Source organism: Diplotaxodon limnothrissa, linkage group LG1 (assembly GCF_057381915.1).
Source record: "Diplotaxodon limnothrissa isolate DT_005_m linkage group LG1, D_limnothrissa_male_GT1.1, whole genome shotgun sequence".
NCBI lineage: Eukaryota > Metazoa > Chordata > Actinopteri > Cichliformes > Cichlidae > Diplotaxodon > Diplotaxodon limnothrissa.
This window is the reverse complement of record NC_140596.1, coordinates 28799471-28811279: the sequence shown is the minus strand read 5'-3', so window position 1 is coordinate 28811279 and position 11809 is coordinate 28799471. Positions and strand designations below refer to the sequence as shown.

At 42.1% G+C, this 11809-nt stretch overlaps 1 protein-coding gene across 1 annotated transcript in view; it reads right to left on the bottom strand.

Moving 5' to 3' along the window:
* Positions 1 to 3200: 3200 nt before the first annotated feature.
* homer2 (homer scaffold protein 2) overlaps positions 3201 to 11809 on the bottom strand; it is a 37715-nt gene continuing 29106 nt past the window's right edge. The window contains exons 6-9 of the mRNA XM_085348700.1: positions 9093 to 9249; positions 8500 to 8610; positions 6705 to 6785; positions 3201 to 5172 (exon numbers count right to left, since the gene is read on the bottom strand). Of these exons, the coding sequence (XP_085204826.1) occupies positions 4984 to 5172; positions 6705 to 6785; positions 8500 to 8610; positions 9093 to 9249 (538 nt within the window). The 3' untranslated portion in view covers positions 3201 to 4983. The remainder of the gene's footprint in view (positions 5173 to 6704; positions 6786 to 8499; positions 8611 to 9092; positions 9250 to 11809) is intronic.

The window sequence follows — 11809 nt, the reverse complement described above, 5'->3', positions numbered from 1 at the left end:
TCCTTACCTGAACCTGTCAAACAGTTAAACTGTGTGATAGCAGCATTAAATGCTTTACAGGATGAATTCAATTTTAGTTTTATGAGTTAATGATGTTCGAGGCCGACACCTGCATTGCTGTGTTTTAATAATAAACTAAGAGGCATCAGGTCGTCATCAAACGTTGGCGCTCCTTTTTCCCTCCACTTTCATTCAAATACATTCATCTGAGCTCTTTGCCACTTGCTTTGCTCACGCTGGTCCCCGATCTCCAAAGTCTTACCTGTGCCCAGGCCCTCATTCTTTAAACAAAGTCACATCAGACCTGCACCGGTGAACCCCTGGCGAGTGGGCTTTGGTGGATGAAGCCCACAGTGATGAGTCACGAAGTAATGTCCATCCTGGTAGCGCTCGCTCTCACACATCGGTCTCCTGCAGTGACAGCTCAGACATCCCCAGCCAGCTGCGATTGAGTTTATTCAGCTCTGCGTACTTAAGAGAAGCCACCATTTTTGCAGGGCTGCTGTCAGTCTGTGTGCAATCTGTTTGCAACATCCACGCGATTCAGGTGGAGACGGGTCACGCACCTCGGGGTGGGAGGGAAGGCGCACACGGGGGTATTTAGACGAACACCTCCATCCAGTATAAACAGAAATTTCAGCAGCCTGTTACTATGGCAACAAGAAGTGTCAGCGGTAGTGGCCTGCAGTGCCATATCGCTCTCTTGCTCGCTCTCTCGCTCACATGTACAGAGCAGCATAGTCTCTTGATGTTTCACCAACTCGCCCACTTGTCACCAGTCACACAATGAGAGCTGAGAGTCAGACAGCGATGACAGCAGAGAGAACGAGAGGCCGTTTTTGCTCTACCAGAATCGATTGGGAGCGAGGCTGAAAGTTGAGGAGCAGAAGTACAATTTTTTTTTCAAATTGGTATTTAAGCCCTAATTGTGTGTAATGAGATCCAGAGTTGAAACTTTAAAGCAGTGCTGACATTTAGCAGATCATTATCAGTATGCGTGTCAGATATATGGTCAAAATGGCGACCTGCTGGTGGCGCCAAACAAAAAGACTTAAGGGTGACTTAGGTGAGAAGGGTTCATCCTAAGGTGGGCATGAATATCTACCCAGATTTCCTGCTTTCATGGCGGTCCATTGTGTAGTTTGTTACTCTGGCTGACAGTGTTCAGGTGTTCAGTAAGGCTGCAAACAGTCTGGGAACCTATCTGCTGACCTCAAGGACATTCATGTGTATTCATGTGACATTAATTAAAAAATAAATTGTTCATAAAATTAGTAAAATAGTAAAAAATGTTCACCACACCATTTTTTTGTTTAACTTAATATACATTTGCTGACCACTTTGTTGGGTACACCTGTTCAACTTCTCATTATTACAAATACTGTATCTAATTGGCCAGTCGCATGGTAGCAGCTCAAAGCCTTTAGACATCCAGACATGACCAGGTCGGCCTGGTGAAGTTCACCCTGAGCCTCAGAATGAAGAAGAAAGTGACTTTGAAAGTAGCACTCTTGTACGGCCATCTCTCGGGTTTACAGAGGATGGTGTTAAAAAAAGACAAAGTGCTGAAATCATGAGCGACAGTTCTCTTGGCAAAAATGCCTCAGCAGCTGAAGACCACACCAGGCGCAACAACTACCAGCTGAGAACAGAAACGGAGGCTACAGTTCACACAGGGTCACTAAAACTTGACGACAGGAAATTAGAAAAATGTTGCTTGTTCCGATGAGTCTCGATTTCTGCAGCAAAATTCTCATGGAGTCCGAATTTAACAAACGCCTCCTATCAGTGGGTCAAGGTAGTGGTGTAAATCCCTCAGTACCAGATGAATATTGTGTACCCATCTTCTGATGGCTACTTCTAGCAAGATAATGTGCCATATCAATAAGCGCAAATCATCTCAAACTGTTTTTTTGAACAAAATGAGTTTACTGTGCCCGAATGGCCTCCACAGTCACCAGATTTTGCTCCAGCAGAGCACCGTTGGGATGTTGTGGAACATCATGGATGTGCAGCCGGCAAATCTGTGTGATGGTGTCAACTCAATATGCAGCAAAATATCTGAGGAATGTTTCCAGTACCTTGTTGAATCGGTTCCACGAAGAATGAAGTCAGTTTTGAAGGTCCAACCTGGTAACGTGTCTGTTACGGTGTTTCCACAGCTGTCTGAACTTTACTAAACTCTGAACCAAAAACAATTCTAAAAATGAGGAGTCTCCATATCAGAGTCTCTCATTTAAATAATGTCATTGTTGGTTGTTATTCAGTTGTAGCAGTTTTCTCTTTTTTGAATCACTCAAATGTCTTTGGATTGTGCACTGTTGGCTGCACAAAAGACGTCTTTTCAAAACGTCTCAGATTTGACTTTTTTTTCCTTTTACATTTCATATAATAAACAAAGTGATTCATCAAAAAAGTCCGAGTAATTTGCAGTGAAAATCATAGCTGCATTCCTACAGCAGTTAATTTCCAATTGACTGAATTAATTGGTCAATTATCCCATCATTTTAACACTAAATTGGTGCTTAAACTGCGTATTGATTAATTTCCCCCTTGTAAACCAGCTGATGTCTGAAGGTGAAAACAAATTAGACTCTAAATGGGAGTCCAGTTTCCAAGGGTCTGATTGTTTTTTTTCTTGTTTTTTGTTTTTTTAAATCAACCAAGTAAAACTGGTACATCCCTCAGTCCATCATTCACACAGTTATTTACACAAGAAAAATAAAAGTCAGTAGGATTAAGTTACCAAGGCAACCTGTCCTCTGATCCACTACTGCAGTTATTTTCTCTGAGCTCGGAGGACGTTTTAAGGTGTTTTCCATCAGTCCTCAAACCAGCTTTTATCTTTATGTGCTTTATTTGTTCTAATCTCAGAAATTGATACATCATTGACTGATTGAATCCCACCTCATCTGCTTTGCTTATGCGTGGATTACAGCTATATTTAGTGGTATGTAAATCGTGCGGTGGCGGAGCTTCTGTGCTCGACGGGACTCAGCTCTGGCACTGTAGGTTCATTCCACCTCCTCTGTGCTTCTCGTCCAGGAAAAATGCCTAAAGACTTATAAAATGTCAGGCAGCGTGTTTGTAAGCTTTTCTTTCTTTTTTTTTTTAAGTTTCCTACACAGAACCCACAGCACTAATATGCAGCTAAGTAGGTATTAGGGAAACTTCCCATCTTCTCTCTGTGGAGCCCTTTCCAAAAATGTATCCCCCTACAGAAAAGACACTAACTCAGCAGTGTAATTAAACTAAATTTTACCAATTGTCAGTTCTATTGTACAATATTGAACAGGAATCACAAAAGTGCACAAGAGGCATCGGTTCAAAAGGAAGGATCATACATCGTGTTATCCAGATTCAGGTGAGTTACAAACAGGAGGGCAAAACAGAAAGAGAAAAAAGCGAGAAAAAAAAATCCCTTCATTCGATATCTCAACTTTAAGACAAGATTGAAACTGATGAAAAATAAAAACTTAGTACCGGTATTACAGAGTAAATATGTCACTACAACATGTGCCTTTGATTTCAAATGGAGCAAGTTTCAAGATGGACTTCCTAGAAGCAGCTGTGGCACCATCCTGAAAACCTCCTGACTTCTTTAATATGTTATCGTACACCTGTGGAGACATTAGGTTAAGGTTGATTTACTTCTTACGTTCTAGAAATGGTCGTTGTAGAGAGGCACCAAAAATAAATAAATGCATAAAACATCCCTCTCCCCTTGCAAAAAAACAAAACAAAACAAAATTTTGACAAGTTTTTAGTGAAAAGCCCCATGCCATCTAAAGTGAAGTACACTTTCACATCATCCACCCATCGAGCAGCACCGAGTCCCCTCACCCAAAAATAACCACCACCATAACAAAAACCGAGTGTGTAGGAAGCACATCGAGAGCCTTGGAGACATCTTTGTTCTGCAAATGAGCAATACTACTGCGCGCACACACAAAGTCCTTTAAACACTACACTCATGGCTATACGGGGTTCCCAATATTATTCTGGCTGTTCTGGAAGGAAAGCTCCTGGGAAAAGTTTTTTCCTTCTTTAATCTAATCAAAAAAGTGTTTACATAAAAGAGAGTTGATAAAGTCAGTTGAGGGCTCTTATTTTTAATTTATTTATTTATTTTTAAACATGGCTTTCATCATTTACGTTTCTCATCTCATTAACATCCTCGGGGTGTGCATGCTTGTCTCCTTTTTCATCTCAGTTTATTAGCAAGAATTTTAATGCATCTTCAGGTTTCCTCAACAAGAAAAAAGAAAAGTTGTTATTATGGTGATGGTCATCGATTGGCCAGTTCTCCTCACCAGGTAGGTTTAAGCTCACCTGGAGGCACTTTGTGTCACGGCCATTTGTCACATATGTGCATATAATCTAATAAGTACAAACTGTCTTCCAACACACCTGAGATAGAAGAGAGGCAACAGCGAGGACAGCCTGTACAAAGATTTCATCTTTAATTCTCGAGCGGGACACAAAGATTAACACCAATTATTACTTGAGTGATGCTGAGCAGCATTGTCTCTGTTGTTCATTTTAGCCCTTTAAGTCCCCTCCTCTACTCTAAGCTCAGACTTCCTTGTGCAGAAGTGCTGCCTTCAGGAAAAAAAACAAAACAGAAGAAAGACAGATGGACAGAATCTAAGAACCCACCACCGGCTTTTTAAACCTGTTTTTCCCCCACAGAAACGGTTAAGTAAGCTCAAAGTGTGACTCTTGATTTAGTTTTGCAATGCCAGCACACGAAATCGAGCCATTTGGTGGAGTGCACTGGCCTTCCTCCCTCCTTTTAGTCTGCCAGTCTCTCTCTCCCTCTCTCAAAAACATCTTTCTCACAAGGTAGTGTTTATTAGAAGCCAAAGCTGAATTGTGTCTGTGTGGACGTCACCTTGGGGGAATAGGTGCCACACAGTTTCTGCCCTGTAGTGAATCCTTCGTACCTGACCTCCGACCCTTTTAGCTCAGTGCTACTTTTCCTCAGTTATCAGCACCCAGCTTAGACAGCCCCTGCCTGAACTCTTGCAGCTCATCTAGCTTTCCATCTAGAACATCCATCAACTTCTTCAGCTCGATCTTCATGTTTCCTTGCTTTTGTCGGCTGTCGTCTATGTCCAGCTGAAGACCCTCTATTCTCCCCTCCAGCTCCTTGTTTCTTGTCTCTGCAGCCTGTGGAAAGATGTCGGGAAAACATTAACGTTAACATTTGATGTATCAGCACAGCTGGTTTGTTGTGTGTGTTTGAGCTGAAATGAGCAAGAGCTTTTTCACTTGCAGTAACAAACAAAAGCCTTCCCATGTTGCATGTGCAGCTACACAAAGAGAGAGATCCACTTGCTGTAGGTTGGGACGGGAAAACATTTATGTGAAAGAAACGTGTTTGCATATGTGAATGGGACATGAAAGTGAATCTTTCAGACTAACAGGCAACACGAGTGACATGTTAATAATGCTGAAGATAGCAATGAAGGGAGGGATTTAAAATAGGAGTGCTAAAAGGGTGTTGCGCCTGCATGACTATGTTCCAGCTGACTCCTGAAACCTGATCTCCATGAGGGCTGTCATCTTTAAATAGAGGGCAGCCGTAACCACAAACACAGGGGTAGAATAGGTAGACTTTTTTTTTTTTTTTTTTTTTAAAAAGCATCAACTCTGCACCAGCAAAGATAATTTTTTACAGCATTTCTGTCTAAATTGAGTCAAATTCAGCTTTAGGCTCCATAGTTGGACAAAAGGTATTGGAGAAACCCCATCGTCTATGCCTCTTCTCAGTTTGGATAACTGGTTAGATAAACTCCGGCTTGAGCCATTTTTGCTGTCTTTCACCCAGCTGGCTGCTGCAGAGACAAACCATGCCGTCGAGCGTTGTAAAGCACAAGAACTTCAGGCATGCCACTGTTGGTTTTATTCATCACTCCATGCCCAGATTGAAATGGCAGCACATGCACTGACAGCTTGGACGATAAAAATCCCGATCTGAGTCAGTCAGCACAGGGCGACATGAGCGTCAGTATCAATGCAGCTCATGTCAGACTTGGCACTAACAGGACACACGGTGATCCAAAGAGCCTGGCTCTTCTAGTTCTACAGAAAGTCTGATATTATTCAGCGAGGAGTCAGCTTTGAAGAACAGGTGCCCTTTGTTACAAAGAAGACGTGAGGCTTCTCACAGGCACAACCCACACACCTACAGAAATGTTATAAGAGCTGATCATTAAAGCTTTGAGCAGAGCTCTCAAACTACTTCAGCTGTTTTTATAGCAAAAACAGATCAAATCTGCACCAGCAGGAAACTAATAAGCTGTGACAGAGACATATCTCTGTTCCACTGAAGAGGGAGAAAAAAAAAGAAAAAAAGAACCCTTTTCAAAGAGGCAATAATCCTCTCTGCGTTGTACTGGGGACGGACCTTTATTATTAGATACAGTAACGACGACAATGTGCGTTAGTGAGACACGTGATAGGAATGTTGTGTCACCAGCCCTCAGGCAGAATGATGAATAGCAACTCTTATTGTCTACCTTCATCTGAAAGCGCTGCTTACGCCTCAGAGCCCGAGTGTTAGCTCGCTGTGATAGCCATTGTGTCCTCACGTGTGTGTTAGGTCTAGACAACTCTCAGCCTGGTCTCTGTACTCTGCAGTAAATCACACCTGAGGGGGGGTAAAAACTAGGGCTTGTGCTGGGTGCTTTTGAACGTACCTGCAGTTTCGAAGTGATGCTCTCACACTCCGACATGAGCTGAGGGATTATCTCTGCCTGCTTCCTCAAGTTCTCCAGCTCCTGGGAATAATGTTAATAATAAAAAAATGTAAAATCCAGCGATTCCGATGTCAGTCAGGGTCTTAGGAACAATCTAAGTTATTTAGCTGAAGGACCTTTGAAATTTAAAATAAATCATTCTTAATTGCTTTTTTGTATAAAAGTATGTAGATAGACTGACAAGAACAGCACCCAGATAAAATGGGACATTTAAGCCAGTAATTAACTGCTTGCCAAGAAAAGAAGAAAAAAAAAGTGTGATGCCCAGCATAAACCCTGGAACATAATTACAGTCATGATTTTATGTCAGTGTTAATTAAGGTGCACCATCCTTTGTAAATAAGCCAACCAGGAAAAATGAAAAAAGGTCAAAGTGGTACAAAGAAGGCAAAAAGGACATCAAGATCAAGAGATAGCCTTGTGATCATGCCTCCGTCTCCTTCTCAGGTAAACATCTCAGTTACTGCTCTGAAAACCTCCTCCCTGCTTTAAGCAAAACACTATGCGGCTTCATGGCATCTGTTACCGCTTCGAGCACATTTTCGCCAAGTAATAATTGCTTGAGTCTTTGTAGTTACCTGCAGCGGCTTTGTTCTGTTAGTTCACTGCTGGCCAGCACAGGGGTCACAGCAGTCAACTCTTAATAATTCATAGGCACACTTTTAAGTTTGAGGCGATGAGGATGTGGATTTCTAGACAGGGAGGGGGTGAGTCACTGTGTAGGTGAGCCTCTGTGGGCCGCCTGCGGCAGCAATGTTGTGCACACAAGGAGACTTTCTCTGCAGACCCCATGGTCGGTGTTCACAGCGTTATGGAGGATACACAAGAAAGGCAAAGCCGAGCTCCCAAAGGATGCCATTCTTTGCTCATCATCTTTCAAATTCAGCTCCAGCTCTTTGAACTACTTCCCTTCCTCTTGTTGTGTAAAATATATACCGCCTTCGAAGGAATGATTTATACGTTCTATTAATACTCTGGCCGCCATGTGGTAAACTAGAATATCCCAGACACTCTTTACCTCAGGCGATCTGAATGGGACACAGTAAAGCTGTTATTGCCACTGAATTGAAAGAGAGGGCATTGCACTATATGAGACAGATGCACAGATGACCCCAAACCAGAAGTATATAAAAATGCATACATATCCTACTTATGGTTTTCACACGTTACTGATTGCGTCTCCCTTTCTTGGCATCGACAGGGAGACGCAGTCGCTGATGAAAAGGGCAGCAAGACTCTTAGATTGGCAGAAGTCAGTTCTAATTTGTCTGCGGTCAGAAAACGGCATCTAACCAGCAATAAGCAAAGGTTAAAATGCCGCGTGGTCGCACAGAGTTCATCCTCATTAGAAAGAACAGCGCCATTAGGCCGTGCTGAGCTGACAGTCGGCTAGTTTGGATTATGGATGATTAATGTAGGAGACACAAGGTGGTTTCTTTCAGGTTTGACTAGAGTGGATTAATTTTTAATTTTTTTAACAGTACAAAAAAACCCAAAACAGTTTGATCAATCAAATTGAGACAACGGGGCAATATAAAGAGCTGTCTGGGATTAAAATTGGAAAAAAATAAAAAATAAAAAAAAAATAAATCCACACAAAACCCAAAGCAGAATCTAACATTTCCTATTGAGGCCTAATCACTTCCTCGGGGAAATAAAAAGGCACTAGAACTAGTTTGTAAAACAAACTCTCCATTGCAGCTCTGCAGACCGACCATTGTGATGCACGTCTCACCTGCTCCTTGTCCTGTAGCTCAGCCTCCAGCTCCTTTACCCTCACGGTCAGCTGGGCGTTTTTCTGTCTCTCTTGATTGGCTTCATTGCACTGGGCTTCTAGTTCAGCAATCTAAAATACAGAGGGGGGGGGAGTTAAAAGAAAAATTAGGCATTTTTCTTAAGCTAATCAGATTTTTTTTTAACATATTCCTCCTTGTTAAGCGGAAGCCTGGATTTGTTGTAGAGTATAATGGCAATTTCAAAACTGATACCAACAATTAAAAAAAGGAAGGGTTAGAGAATAACACTGGTACCACACCAGCCCAGCTGCAGAAACAGCCCACGTTGATTATGAAACTAAAATGATTCTATTTTTAGCAGACTGAGACTGCAGGCAACACAGAAGCTAATGAAATGTACAGTACCTACAGTGTTTTGCTCTGTACAGATTTTGACCAAACCCGTGGCAGAGAACTCTGTGTGTGCAGTTTGTGATAGAGTTTTCTTCTTTTAAAGCAGCGGAAACGGTTTATCAAACCTGTCACTTTTTCCTCAATCAATGGGCTAGTCTACATTGTTCAACTTCCCCGTAGGAGTGCATGAGTGTATTACCTTGTTCCTGAGCGTGTCACTCTCCTCCTTGCAGGCACTAAGCTGTTTCTTCCAGCTCTCTACATTAGCTGAAGACTCCTGCAGTGCATCCACCAGCCTGGCATTATTTTCTCTTAAAGTCTGAAGCTCTGTTTCCCACTTCTTGGCGTTGGTGTTGCTGTCAGACAGGAGCGACAGAAAGAGATCCAGCAGGAGAGTTATTAATGGAAGTAAAATTTTATTTCAACCACTCCGTTTTGAAAAGCTTGTGAGTGCCAACACGGAACATATTTCTACAAACTCCTTCCAGACACATCTACTTAATTAGTATTGCTGCACATTACGCTGTTGAGAGATGTTTAGACCACAATAAAAAAAAGAAACAAAAATTTAAGCTAGAAGTAGATAAAATTCCCCCAAAATCCAACAAACTGGCACCAGCATGTGATTTGTTATCTTTCATATCACAGTGAGTGTATTCCTATCTTATCGATAAGGATGGGGAGATATGTGATGTATATTTAGTATGCATCACTGTCCCCACTTCCTTATGCATGGCTGGGTTGAAGTGTTTTGCTCTATCATCAAATGTGGACAGACTGGCATCGCAGCATTCTGCAGTCCTCTGCTGTTTCACTGCTGTGACACTCTCCAACAAAAACAAAATCCAACAGTTCTGTGAATGCATGGGAAAATGCACACAGAGAGACAATTTTACATCCAGAAGCTAGAGATATTTAGATGCCCTTATATGAAGTGAAGCGCTTCCTTCAGCAACTGTTTCATATCAGTGTTGTATTAAATTCTCAATTATGACTTTTTGATTTTGTAGGTTTGTTTATTAGGATAATTCCTGAAAAGAGCTCTGCAATCAAAATTTGGACTTTATTAGTTTACCAAAGGAATTTTAATAAGTGAACTGGTCAAGATAACCTCAGATTCTTTAGATATACAAAGGGAGCACTGTAGAGTGACATTTATGCAGTGTGGTTGTTGTTCTCAGCTGGTGCTTTGAGAAAAAAAAAAAACATTAAAAAGAAACAAAACAAGTCAGAAAATAATAATCCATGCATTTACTTTAGTTTTTTATAATTATTTTATAGTTTCATCTTAACGATTTAGCACAAGTACAAACATTTGTTACAAAGCAAACATACAGTGGGGCAAAAAAGTATTTAGTCAGCCACCGATTGTGCAAGTTCCCCCACCTAAAATGATGACAGAGGTCAGTAATTTGCACCAGAGGTACACTTCAACTGTGAGAGACAGAATGTGAAAAAAAAAATCCATGAATTCACATGGTAGGATTTGTAAAGAATTTATTCGTAAATCAGGGTGGAAAATAAGTATTTGGTCAATAACAAAAATACAACTCAATACTTTGTAACATAACCTTTGTTGGCAATAACAGAGGTCAAACGTCTACTATAGGTCTTTACCAGGTTTGCACACACAGTAGCTGGTATTTTGGCCCATTCCTCCATGCAGATCTTCTCGAGAGCAGTGATGTTTTGGGGCTGTCGCCGAGCAACACGGACTTTCAACTCCCGCCACAGATTTTCTATGGGGTTGAGGTCTGGAGACTGGCTAGGCCACTCCAGGACTTTCAAATGCTTCTTACGGAGCCACTCCTTTGTTGCCCGGGCGGTGTGTTTTGGATCATTGTCATGTTGGAAGACCCAGCCTCGTTTCATCTTCAAAGTTCTCACTGATGGAAGGAGGTTTTGGCTCAAAATCTCACGATACATGGCCCCATTCATTCTGTCCTTAACACGGATCAGTCGTCCTGTCCCCTTGGCAGAAAAACAGCCCCATAGCATGATGTTTCCACCCCCATGCTTCACAGTAGGTATGGTGTTCTTGGGATGCAACTCAGTATTCTTCTTCCTCCAAACACGACGAGTTGAGTTTATACCAAAAAGTTCTACTTTGGTTTCCTCTGACCACATGACATTCTCCCAATCCTCTGCTGTATCATCCATGTGCTCTCTGGCAAACTTCAGACGGGCCTGGACATGCACTGGCTTCAGCAGCGGAACACGTCTGGCACTGCGGGATTTGATTCCCTGCCGTTGTAGTGTGTTACTGATGGTGACCTTTGTTACTTTGGTCCCAGCTCTCTGCAGGTCATTCACCAGGTCCCCCCGTGTGGTTCTGGGATCTTTGCTCACCGTTCTCATGATCATTTTGACCCCACGGGATGAGATCTTGCGTGGAGCCCCAGATCGAGGGAGATTATCAGTGGTCTTGTATGTCTTCCATTTTCTGATGATTGCTCCCACAGTTGATTTTTTCACACCAAGCTGCTTGCCTATTGTAGATTCACTCTTCCCAGTCTGGTGCAGGTCTACAATACTTTTCCTGGTGTCCTTCGAAAGCTCTTTGGTCTTGGCCATGGCGGAGTTTGGAGTCTGACTGTTTGAGGCTGTGGACAGGTGTCTTTTATACAGATGATGAGTTCAAACAGGTGCCATTCATACAGGTAACGAGTGGGGGACAGAAAAGCTTCTTACAGAAGACGTTACAGGTCTGTGAGAGCCAGAGATTTTCCTTGTTTGAGGTGACCAAATACTTATTTTCCACCCTAATTTACGAATAAATTCTTTACAAATCCTACCATGTGAATTCATGAATTTTTTTTTCACATTCTGTCTCTCACAGTTGAAGTGTACCTCTGGTGCAAATTACTGACCTCTGTCATCATTTTAAGTGGGGGAACTTGCACAATCGGTGGCTGA